The following is a 17942-nucleotide window of genomic DNA, read 5'->3' as shown; positions in this document are numbered from 1 at the left end:
CCACAAATGTACAGAATCAGAGCCTGATCAAAAGCCCATTGAAATCAATGAGAGAGTCTTCCCATTGCCTTCAATGGTCTTTGGATAAGGCCTTCCCTGAAACACACACTACTCCTGGGGGAATTCTGCGCCACTGCGCATGTGCAGAATTTATGTCCCCCACAGATTTCTTTGCTTCCCCTCAGAAAAATGACTGACTTTCTGACAGGGAAGCAAAGAGAAGCCATAAGCATGGTCATGTGACCCTCCCCAGCAGTATGTTTTGAGTGTCCAGGGCAGCCAGCAGAGAGGTAAATCACTGTGGGGCAGGGGGTGGGACTGGGGAACACCTGGCTGGTGGCTCCTACCCTGCACCAGGCTCAGCTGCTAGTCCCGGCTGGGCTGGGGAGGGCAGGACTTCCTCTTCCCCTGCACGGCATCCAGGGCTGTGTCAAACCCACCCCCAGATTTCTCCCCCAGCTGTTGGAAGCTCTGCAAACTTCCCCTCCCGGCGCTTCCTCCATTGCTCCTCCGCTGCAGGAGGAGGGGGTCACTGTACAGGGAACTGCTCCCCACATCCGCCCAACCTCCGCGCAACCAGACCCCCTCATACCAAGACCCTGCCACCGAGCCTTGCCCCTCCCGCCCCCCCCGCACTCAGAACCCCCCATCTCGACAAGTACCACTTCCCCTGCACCTGGACCACCCAGACGAGTCACCCGCACCGGGATCCCCACCCTACCAAGCCCCAACCAACTGCACCTGGATCCCCACCCCACTGGGCCTCACTCCACCTGCATCTGGCTCCCCCCACGAAGCCCCCCACACCCAGATCCCTCTGCCAAGCTCTTTCCCCCTTAAACCCAGACCCCTTCCCCCCCCGCTGAGCCCCAACCACCTTCAACTGGACCCCCATTTCAGAGTCCCATTACTGGTACACCCAGAGCTCCCGAACAAGCCTCAGTGCACCCAGATCCCCCCCACACCTAGATCCCCCACTGAGCCAACTGCACCCAGATTGCCCCACATAGAACCCTCTCCACCCACACCTGGATCCCCCAACATGAAGCCCCTCCACACTTGGATCCTGCCTACCCACACCTGGTATGGAGGGGCAGGGTCCTGGAGTAAGCTCTGTCCTTGTGCTGTGTCAGGGTTGAGTACAGCCTCAGTGCCGAGTTCGTGTCCCGCTGAGTCCGTGGCTTGTGCTCCCCAATGCCATGCTGGAGCCTCCCCATTTATTTGACAAATAAAATTTGCAGAATTTTAAAATATGCACAGAATTCCTCTTTTTGGCACAGAATTCCCTCAGGAGTAACACTCTTTCACCTTCTCCATCTCATTCCTCAAAATCCACTCACTGGGACATAAGGAGCTCCTCACTGAACACAATTCCACAACACGAAAGGGCTGTGTCCTCCTAGCTTAGGATCTCCATTTCCAGCCTCCTGCAGCGGAACCACGCAGTTCTATTGCTCTGTCAGGTTGGTCCACAATGCAATTAGCCACCCACAGCCGGCCCATACCAGCTGACTCGGGCTAAGGGCTGTTTAATTGCAGAGCAGATGTTCAGGCTTGGGCCGAAGCCTGGGCTCCAGACCCTTGTGAGGTGAAAGGTTCCTAGAGCCTGGACTCGAGCCTGAGCCTGAACATCTACACTGCAATTAAACAGCCTCATAACCCAATCCTCATGAGCCTGAATCAGCTGGCATGGGCCAGCCGTGGGTATCTAATTGCAATGTAGACATAACCTCTTTGATCAGTCATTTTTACAAGTAATTTTTAAAAAGGGTCAAAAGAAAATATTTGTACAAAATCAACAAAAGTAGTAACAACATTTTGAAAGAGAATAACTACAAATAAATCTCTCATTTCAAGGTGCCCAGTTTGAGTAGACCAAATCCTACTGGATTTCATGGGAACTGTGCTACTAAACTCCCACGTACGGCGATAAGATACACACCTGTACATGAGGAAGCATTTCTTACTAACCTGAACATCCCTTTGGACAAGTGACATGTCTACATTTGTACTTTCATCTCTGTTTCCCTGAAAGAATTACAAATAGTAGCGATTAATATACACACTTTTCAGTTAACAAAACAGCCCCTTCCACTCAAGCTCCCACATACCCCCAAAAAAGCCACTAAGTGGTTACACTTTAATGTTTATAACCTGGGACAAACAAAACCATTTTTGCTTTGCTACTGTGGGGATTTTGGTTCTGAAGGTAAAGCAAACTGCAGACCCTTTCACCTTGGGGAAAATAAAATTTCTAGTCATAGAAGTAACAGATAAAAATATATGATTTACTTGTAATCAAGTAAAGAAAAAAATAGTTGTGTGCAAGTAATAGTGTTCACGTGAACTCAGGAGAGCGTGTTTGCCTTACTGTTGCAATGCACTGGTGTAGGCATAAGGACAATGGAAAGAATGACATTGTTACCATCTTCATTTACTCCAAAACCCACCAGAAAACGTTATGAACCGACCTGTACTTAAGTGGATGCCAGCCCAAACATTACAGCAACACAAGTTACTCTGTTTACCTAAACCTAAGTAAAGCAAATACTGTCCTCTATCATAATCCTATATGCTAAATACAGCCTTGTACTGTTCATTTAGATCATCAAGAGAGAAGCCTAGATTCTAGACTGGAATATATCTACTGTTATTCCATTTAATAGACAGACATTATGTTATAAAATGTTTTTCAAAGTAATTACTGGGTAGAATATCCTACTAATCCTTGCACAGGGACGGGGAATTAAAATAAATCCATGAAGAAGGTGACATGAGGATTTATGTACGGTAGTTACAGGATAGCAATATTATCCAAAAATGAAGAGGCACTCGTCTTTTTATTTCTCAAAATTAAAATTATTTTGACCTATTTTTCTACATTTCCCCCCACTCCTTTCACTCATCTCTGAAGACCCAGCAGCACTAACACAGACAGAATCATTTTCCCAACTGGGGATCGATCTCTGAAATCATATACTGATTTCATTGGAAGTTTTGCAGGAGTGAAGTTTGCAGTACTTGCCCCTTTTATCACTGCAAAATAGGTAAGTAGAAACCAGTATTAGAAAAACAGGAAACTAATTTCAAACATTTCTTGCTCTATTTTGCATCAAAATTTCAAAATTGAAAAAAAAAAAAGAAAAAAATCAGATCACCTGTGCGTGTGGGTGCACGCGCCACAACAACAAAATTACTTTCTAAACGAGTTTAGTTTAAGCACTTTGCTTCTTTCTTTTAACGCAGGTTATGTGATTCCTGGAGAAACAGCGAACTGGGTTAATTACAACTGAGTTCAAAAACTAAGGCCCCAGTTCTGCAAACATTTATGAACATGTCCCATTGCAGACCTTCAATACAACTGTAATGCGGTTTAAAAATTAAGTTGTGTCCCGCTGCTACATATTATCCTTTCTTATAAGACAAGACAAGAAACAGGGGGAAAGTGGAGAAATATTTAGTGCCTTCAGGCTCCTCCAACCACTTCAGACAAGCTGTGTGTGGGTCGCTCTTTGGCATCGGCTTCTGGCAGACTCCACACGGGGGCATGCCCCCGCCCCAGGAGAGGGAAGGGAAATGGGGGGGGAGGCAGGGGAAACTCCCAGCAACAAGGGTTCAACTAGTCTAAACTAATATTAAAAAAAACTATTTTTAACTATTTAAATAATATATATGTATTTTAAAGAAATATATACAAACAACAAGCAAGCTAGAGGATCACTCATTTGAACAAGAGAAGAAACGCTCCAACGACCGTCACTGACGGTAAGAAGGAACTGGAGAGGCGCAATGGGTACCGCCAAGGGAAAAACCTTCTGGCAACTGTGCACGCAGTGTGTGCACATCTAATTGGAATCAACATGAGCAAGCAGTGGAAGACTACTTATTACTTAAAAAGAAAAGGAGTACTTGTGGCACCTTAGAGACTAACAAATTTATTTGAGCACAAGCTTTCGTGAGCTACAGCTCACTTCATGGGATGCACAGTCTCTAAGGTGCCACAAGTACTCCTTTTCTTTCTGCGGATACAGACTAACACGGCTGCTACTCTGAAACCTACTTATTACTTATTTCCCTTTCTTGTAAAAAAGGCAAGAAAAGAAACGGGGGGAAAGTGGAGAAATATTTAGAGCCTGGAGGCCTGGCCACATGATAATTTTAAGTCTTTTCTATCTATCTTTTGATTCTTTTCTTAGCCAGAATAATTCAACCTGCGTTGCTAAGAGACTTTCACCATCTTATACCATGTGGCACAGTAAGGACCACGTGCTGCTGTGGTGGCCATATTCCTGACAAAAAAACAGCACACTTCAATTTTAGAGGCTAAAAACACAAGAGAGCAAATCCTCAGCAGCTGTAAATTGGCACAATTCCACCAATGCCAATGAAGGATGCCAGTTTATATCAGATGAAGAGCTGGATATCCATCTCTCTCTCATCCCACTATGTCCACTACTTTTCAGGAAGGATTGTACAGAAGTATTACTTGAGTGTTGAAGTACCTGAGAAAGTGAGATTAAAAGCCTCTGGAAGTGTCCAGATGTGTCACTTCGTATAGCTTCCTCCAGAGTTTTCTTAAATTCTGGAAGACCGAAAGTCATTATGCATATCCGCTCATTTCATAAGTACTTGTACACAATTTTACTACAAATCCAGGATTAAAGCCTCCAATGCCTGGTGGAGGCCTCTGATTTTTTTCCATTACTGTTATGTAAATGTGCTCTGAGGGGTGATCAGAAAAAGTACAGTTACTGGGACTGTGTCAAGCCTAACCTGTTTTGTAGGTCCTACTGATTTCTCGAATGTGCTCATTACTGCGAGAAGACATTATTTCAATAAGACAGGCTTCATCTGTGCCAGCACCCTATATGCAAAGAAGAGGGGAGAAAAAAAAAATATACACACATATCCTGGACACAGCTCACTGCTGTAATGTACTATCATGCCAAGAAACTATCGCCAGGTCAGAATTAAAACTAGGCAATTCAGAAGTCATTTTGTGTAAGAAATATTCCAGCTGAATAGTTCACACATTGCTCATAACACAAACACACATTAACAGGCTTTTTTCCCCCTGAGAAAACATAAGAGCCATGTTAAGGACATTAATTAAGTACTTACAAAGTATCTTACGTGATATCATCATTTATATCTGATTTTATACAGCAAATTTTACAGTTAAATGTGTCTTATAATGAACAATACTTGAGAAAGACTGATGTGATCTAATTCTGTTTCTGAGGGCAACTAATGTTATTAACTGTTGTTTCAACCCCATGGCTACTTTGCCTATACCCTGCACCTGAGACCTTCTATATAGACCTTGATGCTGTGATTCAGGGACTTAGATATTTATTTCAGCTCATTTTTGTAAGTTTATCAAAAAAGTTTAAGAATTAACATGTTGAAAAATTGAACTATCTTGAGAATAAAGTTTGCAAAACAGTCTGGAAACTTTCAATAATAATACCCAACATTTCTATAATGCTTTGCATCATTTAAAGCATTGTACGTGAAGTCCTAGATGAGATAGGAAATATATCCCCATTTTACTGATGGGGGAAACCAAGGCCGAGGTTACAGCCAAAGTTTTCGGTGCCCAAGTGACATATTTAAGGACCTGATTTTCAGAGGTACTGGCACCCTAACCCAAAGGAAGCCAATGGGAGCTGTGGGTGTTCAGCACCTCTGATTATCAGGCCCATCATGCCTCAACTTGGCCATCCAAGACTGGAAGAACCTCAAATTAGCAGCCAATCTGGAAAATTTTCATCTAAGTAACTTGCCTCTACCCACACTGCGTGTTAATGGCAGAATCAGGTTTAGAACTCAGTTCCTGAGTCTCACCAACACAGATCCTCTGCATAATGTTGTTTTTCTCTCTCTCTCTCTCTTTTTTTTTTAAATAAAAAAGAGCTTCAAATCTATTTCACAATTACACTTGGTTGTTATCTACTTGAGAGGTGGGGCATAAACTATCATTTAAGAGACACAATCCAAAGACAAGTTTATGGGGGAAATTTAAGCACCCAACATGATTAACAAAAACTACATAATCTTAAAGGCTTAATTTCCCTAAACAAACCTTTATAGCCTCCTTTATTTCACAAACATCATACATGACAGGTGTCTTCAGCATTGCCAAGACTGTCTTCTCAAAGTTGCCCGACAGCTCAGATTTAAGATCTTTGATCAAATCCTGATTGGAGATAATTTTTTAAAAAGGCTCAGAATCAGAGATATTGACAAATACTAGCATTAGATTCTTGCAGCTTACTGGCACTTTTTCACATTCAAGAATAAGTAGCACGTACACAATATAAAATTGTTCCATTTAACGTTACTAATGGTAGCAACTGACAACAACTTTAAAAAAAACAAAAACCTTCAAATGTTGTGTACCGAACAAAAGGTCAAAACGAACAGTTAGCAAAGTGGACTGACACCTTTCAACCAAACTGGATTACAGGCTGGAGGTCAGGGAGGGTAGAGCTATACCTGCATGGGCTATGGTGGCTGCCCACCCATACCAGCACTCCTTTATGAGTGATATCAACATTGGTTAATTCTCAGTGTTTTTTCAAGCATTGGGTCTGTTTGGCCCGTTGATAAAAGGCATGGCAGCAGGTGGTGGTTGGCTCTTTGTGGTCTGCTGTGAAATACTTGCCTTTCCATAAGCTGTTTTGAAGGACAGGATGATCTGCTGCCTTTGCTTGTTTGAGCGACTTCCAAGACATTCTATAATCGCCTGCTCATCAGTTCCTGTGAACACAAAGGGTGCATAATGTATGACATTTTAAGGCTATCACATTCTATTAGAGTCTGATCCTGCTCCTACTTATGTCAGTGGCTAAATTCTTTACTTTCTTGACTTTACTAGGAGCCGAATTGTACCCTTACTGCACAGCGTCCCCAACGTATCAGATGGGACATTACAGCAAATATTCTAGTTATATGCTATGATTGCCAAATTAATTCCAGCACTAATCTCAACTGCAAATGAAATGGAAAGAAACATAACAGACTCATAACGCTAGTTATTCTTGTGGTCTCTCCCAGCTGATTACCTCAGATAAAGGTTTAGTTTCTTACAGGAAGGATAATAGTCCTGGAACTATTCCACTCTTTGCAAGTGAAACAATGAAGAATGGCAGCAGTGGAGCAATGCTGCAATACCACTTTCAACAGAAACTAAGCCCATGGACCACTCACCAAATCCTTTCATAGCTTTTCTCAAGACTTCTGCATCACGCAGGGGGTCAAATCCTGGTGCACCAATGATTGTGCCTCGGTTTCCAGACTAAGTCATGCCAATAAAAAGGATAACTGTTAGATACTGAATTAGCTAGAAAACTGGATTTCATATCATTACTAACTTGCCCCAGTCACAGCCCATGTCAGTGAAGAAACGAAGAAAATTACAATGGAATTTAAATGGTTTATTCATTTTATACTCAAACTATGTGGACATATGGAAAAGAAAGCCTCACGGGACCTAAACACAGCATCTCATTAATTAAGGTTTCATAAAGTGGTTTAGGGAAATGCAAATATTTTGTTAGGAAAGGCAGATTCAATAAGAGGGATTTAAAACTCGCCTTAAGAATTTAATTCAGGATAATTTTGCTAAAATTAGATTTAATGTCACTCAGTCTGTATTTATATTGTTGCTATCAGAATAAGAGCTCTCTCTCTGGCCAAACCTCCTTCTTCGTCCATGATTTTATTGAGCCGAGTTTGTTTCTGGTTCACGCAAAGGAAACATGCAGCAATTAAAAATTAAACACACTGAAATGTCTCTTACTGCTCCAGGTGTGATTGTGGGCATCACAGATCCTGAATAAGAAGGCACAGAAGGATTCACAGCTGGGCCTGATGGATAACTTGGCATTGGCTGTTGCCCAGGTGGTAGCACTGGCTGCTGCCCTGGGTAGGTCATTGGCTGCTGCCCTGGGTAGGTCATTGGCTGCTGCTGCCCTGGTGGTGGCATGGGGCTGCCTGGGTATCCTGGATAAGCTGGCATTCCTGCTGGTGGATTTCCTCCAGGTGGGGGGTACATTCCGTAAGAGGCTTGCTGTCCTGATGGAGGTTGCCCGAAGCCCCCAGGAGGGAGAGGGGGATAGCCTCCAGGTGCAGGAGGATATGCGCTTTGTGGTACATTGGCACCTCCGAAGATTCCTGACAAATTAGAAGCCTGCAATGACCGACAATTAAAGCAATATAGATTAAGATGGATCAGGTGTTGACTTTCAATTGTGTACTTGGCACTGTTTAAAAAAATAAATAAATAAATAAAAATGAAGTAGAGAACCCCCCCCCCGGTCAGGAGAGGGAAGTGTATGTCCATGTGTGAAAATCTCCTTTCCCAAAGGAAACAGATTGACCAGTGTTGGGGAAATGGCTGTTGACCTTGCTGTTGAAACTGACCCCATCCCATTCTGGGGCAAAATCTATGCACTACATGAAACGTATGCAAGAGTTGTAATGCATGCATATCTGCTACCATCTCTTCTTAAGTTTCTCTACCTCAGCCACCAGAACTACAGTCACATAACCACAGCCTCCAGCATTATCGTCCCCATGCTCATACAACAAGCACTAGTAACCACGCCATCCTTACAGCTAAAAAGGTAATCTGATTAACACCAAACACTAAAAAAAACCAAACAAGGCAGAGGTCAATTCCTTCTCTGATCATGATTGTTTTACTGTATCAGCAGGGATCTGCTCTCAGATACTGTGAGTAAAACACATTTGCCCTCCTCCCCGGGGTATTTTATGTGGCAGACAGATGTGCTAGTAGCTCATAATTCATAAAAGCCTCTGCAGCACACTTGGGCATCTGGGTAGAATCCCACTGAACCATCCTTCAGTGATTGCACTGTGCTCTTGCAAAGTACTCCTTTTCCAGTAGCATAAATGAGATTAGAACAGAATGGTTCTAGTCAGTTTCATGCTGCCTGTCCTGCCACTTACACTACTGAGAACACACTGCTTATTTCAATCTGTAGCTACCAAATATCTCCATATATTAAACACTCAGGAATTCACTTTGTGGTGCAAATGTCCACACTTTGCCCAAGTCCATTGTATAAACAGAGAGACCAGGTGGGTGAGGCAATATCTTCTATTGGGCCAACTTCTGTTGGTGAGAGAAAAGCTTTCGAGCCACACCGAGCTCTTCTTCAGGTCTGGGAAATGTTCTGCCAGTGTCCCAGCAAAATGCAAGGTGGAACAGATTGTTTAGCATAAATAGTTAGCACATTAGGGACCATTCAAGACAGAGTGGCTCCTTAATACCTCTGCAGTCTTAGGACAAAAAGGGGGGATACTGAGTTACAGATTTTTGTAATAAGTCATAAATCCGGTGGCTCCTTTCAGTCCACAATTTTTAGTGTCTAGCAGAGTAATGTATTTAAGCACCCAGGCTTGTCTTTTGAAAAAGCGTAGGTTTCCTTTGAGGATGAGGATTGATAGGTCAGATTTAGATTGATCACTTTGTGTATAAACAGCATACAGTGAAAGGATATTTATCCACCATTTCAGTCTTCCTGCAGCTTCTACTTTGAGCACAAGAATAAAATAAAAATAAAGAGATAAATCACTTCTGCATTTTCCTAGGTCTACAAAAGTTACTTTCACCATAATCTGTTGCAAGGAGGAATATCCGGGCTTAGAGAAGGAGTGTAGGAGACAAGGGATGAGACACTGTCTCACACTATGTAAACTCAGCTAAGTCACTTGTTTGAGTGAGCAAGGCTGTGAACTGGCTGAAGAGTTAGGTAAAAAGCGGAACTTGGACTGAGTTTTCCAGTGTGAACCAATTAGCCATATGCACCAGCATTATTAGTTCTTCCCCATCCTCTGTGCACTGCGAGAGTCACAATACCAAGCCAAGATTTAAAAAAAAAAAAAAAAAAAGCCAACTTTCCCTGAAGTTAGGCTCCTAAACCCATATTTAGTTGACTAAATTAGTGGCCTGATTTTCTTAAATGATGAATTCCCAGCAGCACACATTAGCCACAAAGGCAGTACTTTTAAAAATCAGGCCATGAATTCAGCCACTACATTCTTCCCATTTCCCCCCCTTCCTGGGAATCTTGCCCCCAGAACGTATGGCGCTTTGGACTACTCCTGTATGTTCCCAGGCAAAAACACACAAACTGAAAACATACCCAACCCTCTCGCTGCTACGGTAGAAATACAGCTTGACATTGAAGTAAATCATATTTAAAATACGTTAAATGGAAATATACTTACCATCCCTGACATATAGTCTGGATTAAACTGATTGGCATAGTTGGCAACATTTTCCAGTCCAATTGGAGGTGGATTTGCAGGAGGATAGCCAGAACCACCCCAGGGATTACTACCTGAAATAATCAAACAGTCACCTTGAATCACAAAACTTCAAATGAAAAGGAGTACTTGTGGCACCTTAGAGTTAATTAACTTAGGCTTGAATAGAGACTGGGAGTGGATGGGTCATTACACAAAGTAAAACTATTTCCCCATGTTTATTCCCCACCCCCACCATTCCTCAGGCATTCTTGTCAACTGCTGGAAATGGCCCACCTTGATTATCACTACAAAATGTTTCCCCCCACCCACTCTCCTGCTGGTAATAGCTCACCTTAAGTGATCACTCTCATTACAGCGTGTATGGTAACACCCATTGTTTCATGTTCTCTATGTACATAAATCTCCCCACTGTATTTTCCACTGAATGCATCTGATGAAGTGAGCTGTAGCTCACGAAAGCTTACGCTCAGATAAATTGGTTAGTCTCTAAGGTGCCACAAGTCCTCCTTTTCTTTTTGTGAATACAGACTAACACGGCTGCCACTCTGAAACTTAAAATGTTTTTCTGCCCTATTCATTACTACTTGCATTTCTTAACTGTAATATCTATTAAAACGTAGGCTGCTTGGACAAGAGGAAAACAAACTAAAAGGTCTGCAAGGTTCAAATGAGCAGATCTCACACCTACCCATGGCGATAACATGACCATAATAGGAAAAGAAACCTGACCAGAAACATGCAGTCATGTGTGAAGTATCCGTGGACCATTATGTTCTCTATTAACAAAAGCAAACTTGGTAGAGTTATATAACAGAATATAGTTAAAGACACTTCAATCCTCACATGTAAGGACTTGATCTATTTTGGGATTGTAGCAGTTGACACTGGATATTCAGCAGGCCGAGTGTTCCAATAGGAGGGACATTCTCAGGCACTTCACAGTTCTGGTAACACAGCTCTCTCTTTTTATCCCTTCATTTTCAAATCGGGTCAAAGTTCAAACACTGTTCTAAAACAGTAGCTACAGAAGTTTTAGTTCCAGCACTGCTGGGAGCCCTCGAGCAGCCTTGTCTGTTTGATATGCATTTGGCGGTGTTCACTGCTTCATCATATTATGTAGTGCACTGGGGAGAACGTTAGGACCAAGGCCCATGTGGCTTATTGGTCTCAAATTACACAATAGATCCTCACTAAGCATGCAGCAAGGCCCTCTAGTTCTTTCCCCCATCCAGTGCCAACAAGGGCATTTTTTCTTGCTATTTATTTATTCTGGGCAAAATTTTCAGAAGCGACTATTAATGTTGCGTGCACCAGTTTTTGGGTGCTCAACATGAGACACTCTAAGGGGGCCTGATGTGCAGAAAGTGCTGAGCCCCTTCCACTTGGAAATCAGGCTCCTTTAAAGGCAGCACAAGTTGGGTACCCAGAATGACTCATCACATTTGGAAATCATGGTTTCCGGTATCAAAATCAATGCATTTTCTACTGACCCCAGTGTTGAGTGTGCTGCAAGTACCTGTCCATTAGGAGCAAGACTGAAAGTCAATTCATTTCATAAGAGGCCACATAACCACCAGACATAACAATGCTCATTCACTCCTGTCCTGAATTTTAACTGATGACCTAGACACAAAAAGGTTCTGTGTTCCAATCCCCAATTCCTGAAACCATTCAGATCCCTCTTTTTTGTGCTTTGTCTCCACTTGAATTGGGTCGTTTGGATAAGTCACCTGGAGCTGCTGGGGGGTACCCGCCTGCTGGAGGATAGCCTGGGTAACTCATTGCTAAGATCTGAAAAGAAAAAAGAGAGAAGAATTTATGAAGTTGTTTTAACAAAATATTCTGTGTTTTATACACCACATACATTTATTGTGTAGATGGTGGGCTAATAAACTTTAGATCTCTCTGCGCTACCCTTATTGTGTAAACCACACAGTTCTTTCTGACACACACACACGAAGACATGAACAGAGGTTCCCTGTTCCCAGCTCCTGGTGCTGGATCAAGGGATATTATGTGTGTGACAGTGTGGTAACACTTCACGTTAAGAATTAAGTAGCAGTACAAGTGCGCATACTCAAATGACACAAAGAGCAACAGCAATTGACAGCATTCAAACGTTATATAATTAACCTTTATACCTGTAAACTTTGCCCTTTGCATGTGTTAATCATACCTGCCTCTCCATCTACTAACTAGCCTGCCTGACCCCCCAGTTATTCATTAACAACATGGGGGCTAGTTAGTTATCACAATGATTATCTCCCTCCCCCAATAATCATGTAAGCCTCGATCCAACAAAGTGCTTAAGTTTTGATGATTCTAGTCCATAATTAGCTAGCCAACCTTTCCCATTCTTTCAGTATGACAGGTTTCAGAGTAGCAGCCGTGTTAATCTGTAGTCGCAAAAAGAAAAGGGGTCCTTGTGGCACCTTAGAGACTAACAAATTTATTCTTTCAGTAGATTGTTGACTAGCCACTGTTCAATCATATAGTTAAGTGGGCATTGCCCCAACCCACTTGTAATCCTTACTGTACTAGTAATCATCATAGTTCGTCTTATTAGCGGAGAGTATGAGTGTTAGTTCACTAATGTTCCCCATGCCTTGCGCCGCCCTACTCTACAAGGCCATGCATAGTGACTGCATTGGGGTTTAGAGCTTTCACTGTGGGATGTAATTTTGGTCACTGGGTTTGGCATGTGGGTGCTTGCATGGGTGGCCTGTGTTATACAGGAGATCAGATTAAGTGATCTGGTGGTCCTTTCTGGCCTCAAACTCTATGGCTATGTTTATACTTAAAATGCTACAGCAGCACCGGTGCTTCAAGTGTAGGCACTCCCTACAACGACAGAAGGGGTTCTCCCATTGACACAGGTAACCCGCCCCCCCCCCCCCCGAGAGGCGGTAGCTAAGTTGACAAAAGAATTCTTCCGTTGACCTAACGCTGACGACACCAGGGGTTAGGTGAGCTGAGATATGTTGCTCAGAGATGTGGATTTTTCACACTCCTGAGCGATACAGCTGGGTTGACCTAACTTTTTAGTTTAGGCCAGGCCTAAGAGATGGTGGGGCACAGTGGAAGTGCAGGAGGACATATGCGATACTTGATATTAACAGAATTTGTAAACAGGTAACAGGGAGGTGTGGGGGGAGAAAATCAGGTCAAATTTTGGCTACATCAGTCTTGACAGTGTCCCTTTAATCAGTAAAGTATATGAAATAATCAGCTGCCAAAATAATTGCAGAGAGAACAGAGATCCAAACAGGAAAGACAGCTGCACAATCCCAACAATGGTTTCCCAAGATGAAAATAAAGGGTTTGGGGTTTTTTTAATTACTTAAAACAAAAAGCAAAAAAACTTGACCCAGAAATTAAGAGGAAACATTTTTAAATGGTGTGTGAGGATTTTAGTCTTGTGACTCCTACCAACTAATTTATCTGAGTCATGTGGTTACCCAGACACCACTTGGTTGATTTCTCAGGGTGTACACAGTTTATCATTATCAGGAGCTTTTTTGAGTCTAACACTTTGCTAGTGATCCTACTGAAACACTGATTCTAGATTTGAGCATCCTAGTAAATGATAAGGAAAACCTTTGAGAAGCTGTTACCTATACAATGGGATTCACGCACTCGCCCTTTGTTGTATATTTATCCTTCCACATGTTTTGTGAACTATTTAAAAGAAAAAGTGTATATTTCTGACTGTAATACAGTCAGTCTGTTCTTTAACCTTTTTGGTTGCAGAAGCAGGATCTCCAGGCATTAGCCAGCAGTGTAATGAAAGCAGTATAGGAATCTGAGATTGACAAATGTCCAGTGAATCTTCACTCCTAGGTTTTTCAGGTTATTTTTAGTGGTAAGAAAATACCAATGTCTATTTTAAAAAAATATTGTGCAGAGACGAGCCCTTCACTCATGAAACGTAGTATACATTTGGATATGCAGTGCACTGACTGGAATACAGCATCATCTCTCATTACCACTTACTGGACATGCACATCACATGCTATCGTCACTCATCAGAGCTTGAAATGATTGGTAAAGCCACAGATTTAACTGTGGATAAACGAACCAGACGTCGTCTTTAGAAACACATTGTGACTGTTTCAGTGAAATTGTTTTATTAGAGAATGAAAAAGGTTCAAGACTTCAACATGTAATCAATTTGTGATAACTACTTGTGGTTGCAAACCTACCAGCCTTTCACCTTTTCTTGCTCATCAGCAGAAATAAAGGAAGGGACATCAATGACTTAAAAAATTATACCTCGGTCTCTAAATTTTATGTCCTCTCTTATTTCAGAGATCTCCTGTAATGACTCAGACTAGTGAGAAAACACTATTTTTTAGTTTGTTCACATTGGGCACATGACAGCATTGTGTGTCTAGTCAGTTTCGCTATTTCTTCTGCCTTCTTGGATTCATTTCCCTCTTCAGTTTGCATGGATCTTTCACAAAGCAAACAGTGTACGAAAACCATTTTTAAAGAGGCACTGGGTGATCAGGAAAGGTCACAGAAAGTGGCAGGTGTAAGTGTTGTACCTAAAATGCCTATAACCTCATTCTAAAAGACTGACTGGGTTTCAAATTGCTGGTGCTCATTTAACTTAAGAGACAAAATTTGAAGAACTGCAATACAGATTACACTAAACAGGGTAGACTAACCAAAGTCCAAAGAAATAGGTTGGATATACAAGAAAATCTATTAGACTGGGTACTTGAGAATGTACTTTCCTGGTGTGGAGTTCAGCATTAGAAAGGCAGAGAGTATTGTCTCACTTCCAGTACAGTCAGAATGGGATGTCTGCTCACATAGGACCAGTTCCCTGAAATAAGGATTTCCCTGCACACTAACTTAGCCCGGGTATTTACCCAATCACTCGTCCCCTGCGGCTAGTGCAGTGGAGGCTTCATATTGCTGCACCCAGGAAGAACAAGTGGCTCCTTCAATTAACTGTCCCTGTGTCAGGCAGGGAGCATTGAGGAATAACAAGGGCTACACTCTACAGCTGCAAAAAGTATCTGTGAATGCTGTAATGTCCATTCTCTACAGCTGGTGTTAACAAGGTTAATTATTTAACCAACTCCACCAGTCAGGAGAATGAGCAGGAGGAATCTCAGCAGAAGGTGCGGATGTTTGTGTATATTTAGGTCTCAATCCTGCAAACTGATCCTCACAAGCGGACCCTCACACACATAGAAAGCCCCACTAAAGTCAATGAAGCTGCCTTCTAGTGCTGGGATCCATCTGTACAGATCTGATTGCAAGACCATGGCCATCATTTGGCTTCTAATGCCCAGCCAACCTACATTTAAAAGAAAGGGGCATTTAAAAAGGAAAAAATTCTGTACACCGCGTGAGGTGCCCCCTCAATATTCTACAGAAAGCAGTAAACATTTCCCACATATCCCACTGTCCCTGGTTACTTACATAAGCACTTACTGACATGGTAATATCTACATTCACTGAAAGCATTTATAAATGCACAGTCGTTGCTCGCAATTAACTTGCCACCCACACACAGAGGAAATATTTAGCTGCAGGGCCACACTAAAGAAAAAACAGATGCATCTTGCACTCATCCTAACAACCACCAAGTCAGGAACTGGCAACTGTAGTAAATATGATCCACTAGAATTAGCAACGGGCCAGGCGAAATACTAAAATTTGGTCTCTCCAAATTTTGCAGGTATTTTTCAGATCTGAAACCAAAACTTTACAACTCACCCAGATCCCCATAATGTCTCACGCCAAAACCCCAGATCCAGAACACATCTAGACTTTGACGAAGGATTGGATCAAGATCCAAATTTTGTAGATAAGGCCTATTTCTATTTTGAATAGATTTTTCATCAGATTGATGAAAGACCGGGTAGGCAAATGAATCCAATTCTCTAAGATATCCAGACTGCTGTCAAAATCCTATTGCTTACTTTTCTCATCACCACATTCTCACAGCTTCCCTCTCCTGCTCTCAGGGTCTTAGGCCATGTGGGCACACAGTATGACCTAGTAGATAGAGTACTGGACTAGGACTCGGGAGACCTGGGTTGTATTCCTGGTTCTGCCGTTGGCCTGCTGGGTGACTATGGGCAAGTTACTTTCCCTTCTGTGCTTCAGTTTCCCCATTTGCAAAATGGGGATAATGGATCTGACCTCTTTTGTACAGTGCTTTGACATCTATAAGAGCTTTATAAGAGCTAGGTAGAGAAGCCTAGAGTATGTTAATGCACATAAGCTTCAGAAACAACAATAGCCCGAAAGTTATTCGGTAAACGATAATCCTTGAATCAGGGTGAACAAGGCAGCTGATATACAAGGTCCCCCTTCTTTCATGACTGCCAAAGAGTTAAGGATTTAAGAACATGGGGAAAACAAACAAAAAACTCTTTCCTCTATTGCAGTTAGAGAAACTTCAAGAGTTTGTGTTTTATGCTACAGTATTTACAATCCAAGAATACAGACACCTTCACCCACCAAGAACCATCTTCACAGTATAAATATCACAAATTTAAGAGCTATATTCCCTTGCACAGACTTGGGAGATTGAGCTTTTTGCTGCCATGTCACTGGTTTGAATTTGGCATAGGTTCAACAGCAGCATAAAACAGGTGTCAGCAGATGTGTGACTGATCAGAGGCCTATAGAGACTCATTCCTTCCCAGTCTTAGTGGAGACACGATGAAGCAATTCAGACAACCCCTTAGATTGTCATGGGCTTGAGATAAGAAAAATATCTGTGAACAAAACTCACTTTAGAGATTTTTTTTACGATTCATCTAGATGGTGCAGATGTGCAACTCTTCCCCCTTTAGCTAAGGGATTAACATGGTGAGTCTCATGCAATCATCCAGATCTTGCCCTCAGATATGCGCATGCAATTCTCTGACTTCCCTGTTGATCGAATGCACCCCAGTGTTTGTACAGTCTACCTAAATTCAGATGGTCCTCTACCGTACTTCCCCTAAGACAGACGCAATCTTGCAGAGTGCTAGAACCCCCCCCACACAGCTCCCACTGTAATCAGTGGTATGTGAGCATGCTAAGCCCCTGGCAAGATTTGGCTCTTTAGAGCTGTTTCATAGGAACAGTTACTGCTTCGTGAGATTTTTATTTTTAAATTATTCTTGCAGTATTTTTGGTCTTTTAAAAAGCATTTCACTTTAAGAAACAAAACGAAAGCAGAAAAGAAAGAAGAACATGACAAGGATTAAAGAACAAGAATTTGCTTACACATATTTTTTCCTAAAAGTGGGTTAGGAACAATGTGCCAAATGAATGTGTTATGAATTATTCCTTTTAAAAAAAATAATAAAAAACCCACACAATCTCTAGGTAAAATAGATTGAGCAAGTTTTATGCAGCTGTTCCACACATCACATCTGCTACATGAACACTGACTTGTGTATTTTGAGCTCTATTTGGTAGCTCAAGTTCTTCCAAACTGGGGAATTAAAAAAACAAAACAAAAAAAAAACACTACAATTTGACAATTAATACCTTGCAGCCCAATGGGGTCACTGAAATAAGAGGCTTTAAGGAACGGAAGAGATGTAAAGTATTTTGGAGTCAGTGGCAGAAATTCAGCTGTATTTGTTCGGCTACTGAAGTGCTGTATTTGTTCGGCTACTGAA

General features: G+C 42.1%; 1 protein-coding gene across 3 annotated transcripts in view; it reads right to left on the bottom strand.

Annotated features, from left to right (window-relative positions):
* Positions 1-17942, bottom strand: part of ANXA11 (annexin A11) — a 56736-nt gene that overhangs the window by 11865 nt on the left and 26929 nt on the right. For all 3 annotated transcript variants that reach the window (XM_077821132.1, XM_077821131.1, XM_077821130.1), the window contains exons 2-10: positions 12033-12093; positions 10261-10373; positions 7805-8194; positions 7213-7300; positions 6668-6762; positions 6086-6199; positions 4774-4864; positions 4503-4582; positions 1972-2028 (exon numbers count right to left, since the gene is read on the bottom strand). In XM_077821132.1, coding sequence (XP_077677258.1) covers positions 1972-2028; positions 4503-4582; positions 4774-4864; positions 6086-6199; positions 6668-6762; positions 7213-7300; positions 7805-8194; positions 10261-10373; positions 12033-12084 — 1080 coding nt within the window. In that variant the 5' untranslated portion in view covers positions 12085-12093. The remainder of the gene's footprint in view (positions 1-1971; positions 2029-4502; positions 4583-4773; positions 4865-6085; positions 6200-6667; positions 6763-7212; positions 7301-7804; positions 8195-10260; positions 10374-12032; positions 12094-17942) is intronic.

Source organism: Eretmochelys imbricata, chromosome 7 (assembly GCF_965152235.1).
Source record: "Eretmochelys imbricata isolate rEreImb1 chromosome 7, rEreImb1.hap1, whole genome shotgun sequence".
In the NCBI taxonomy this organism is placed as follows: domain Eukaryota; kingdom Metazoa; phylum Chordata; order Testudines; family Cheloniidae; genus Eretmochelys; species Eretmochelys imbricata.
The sequence above is the reverse complement of the archived record's forward strand: the minus strand, read 5'-3'. Positions and strand labels throughout refer to the sequence as shown.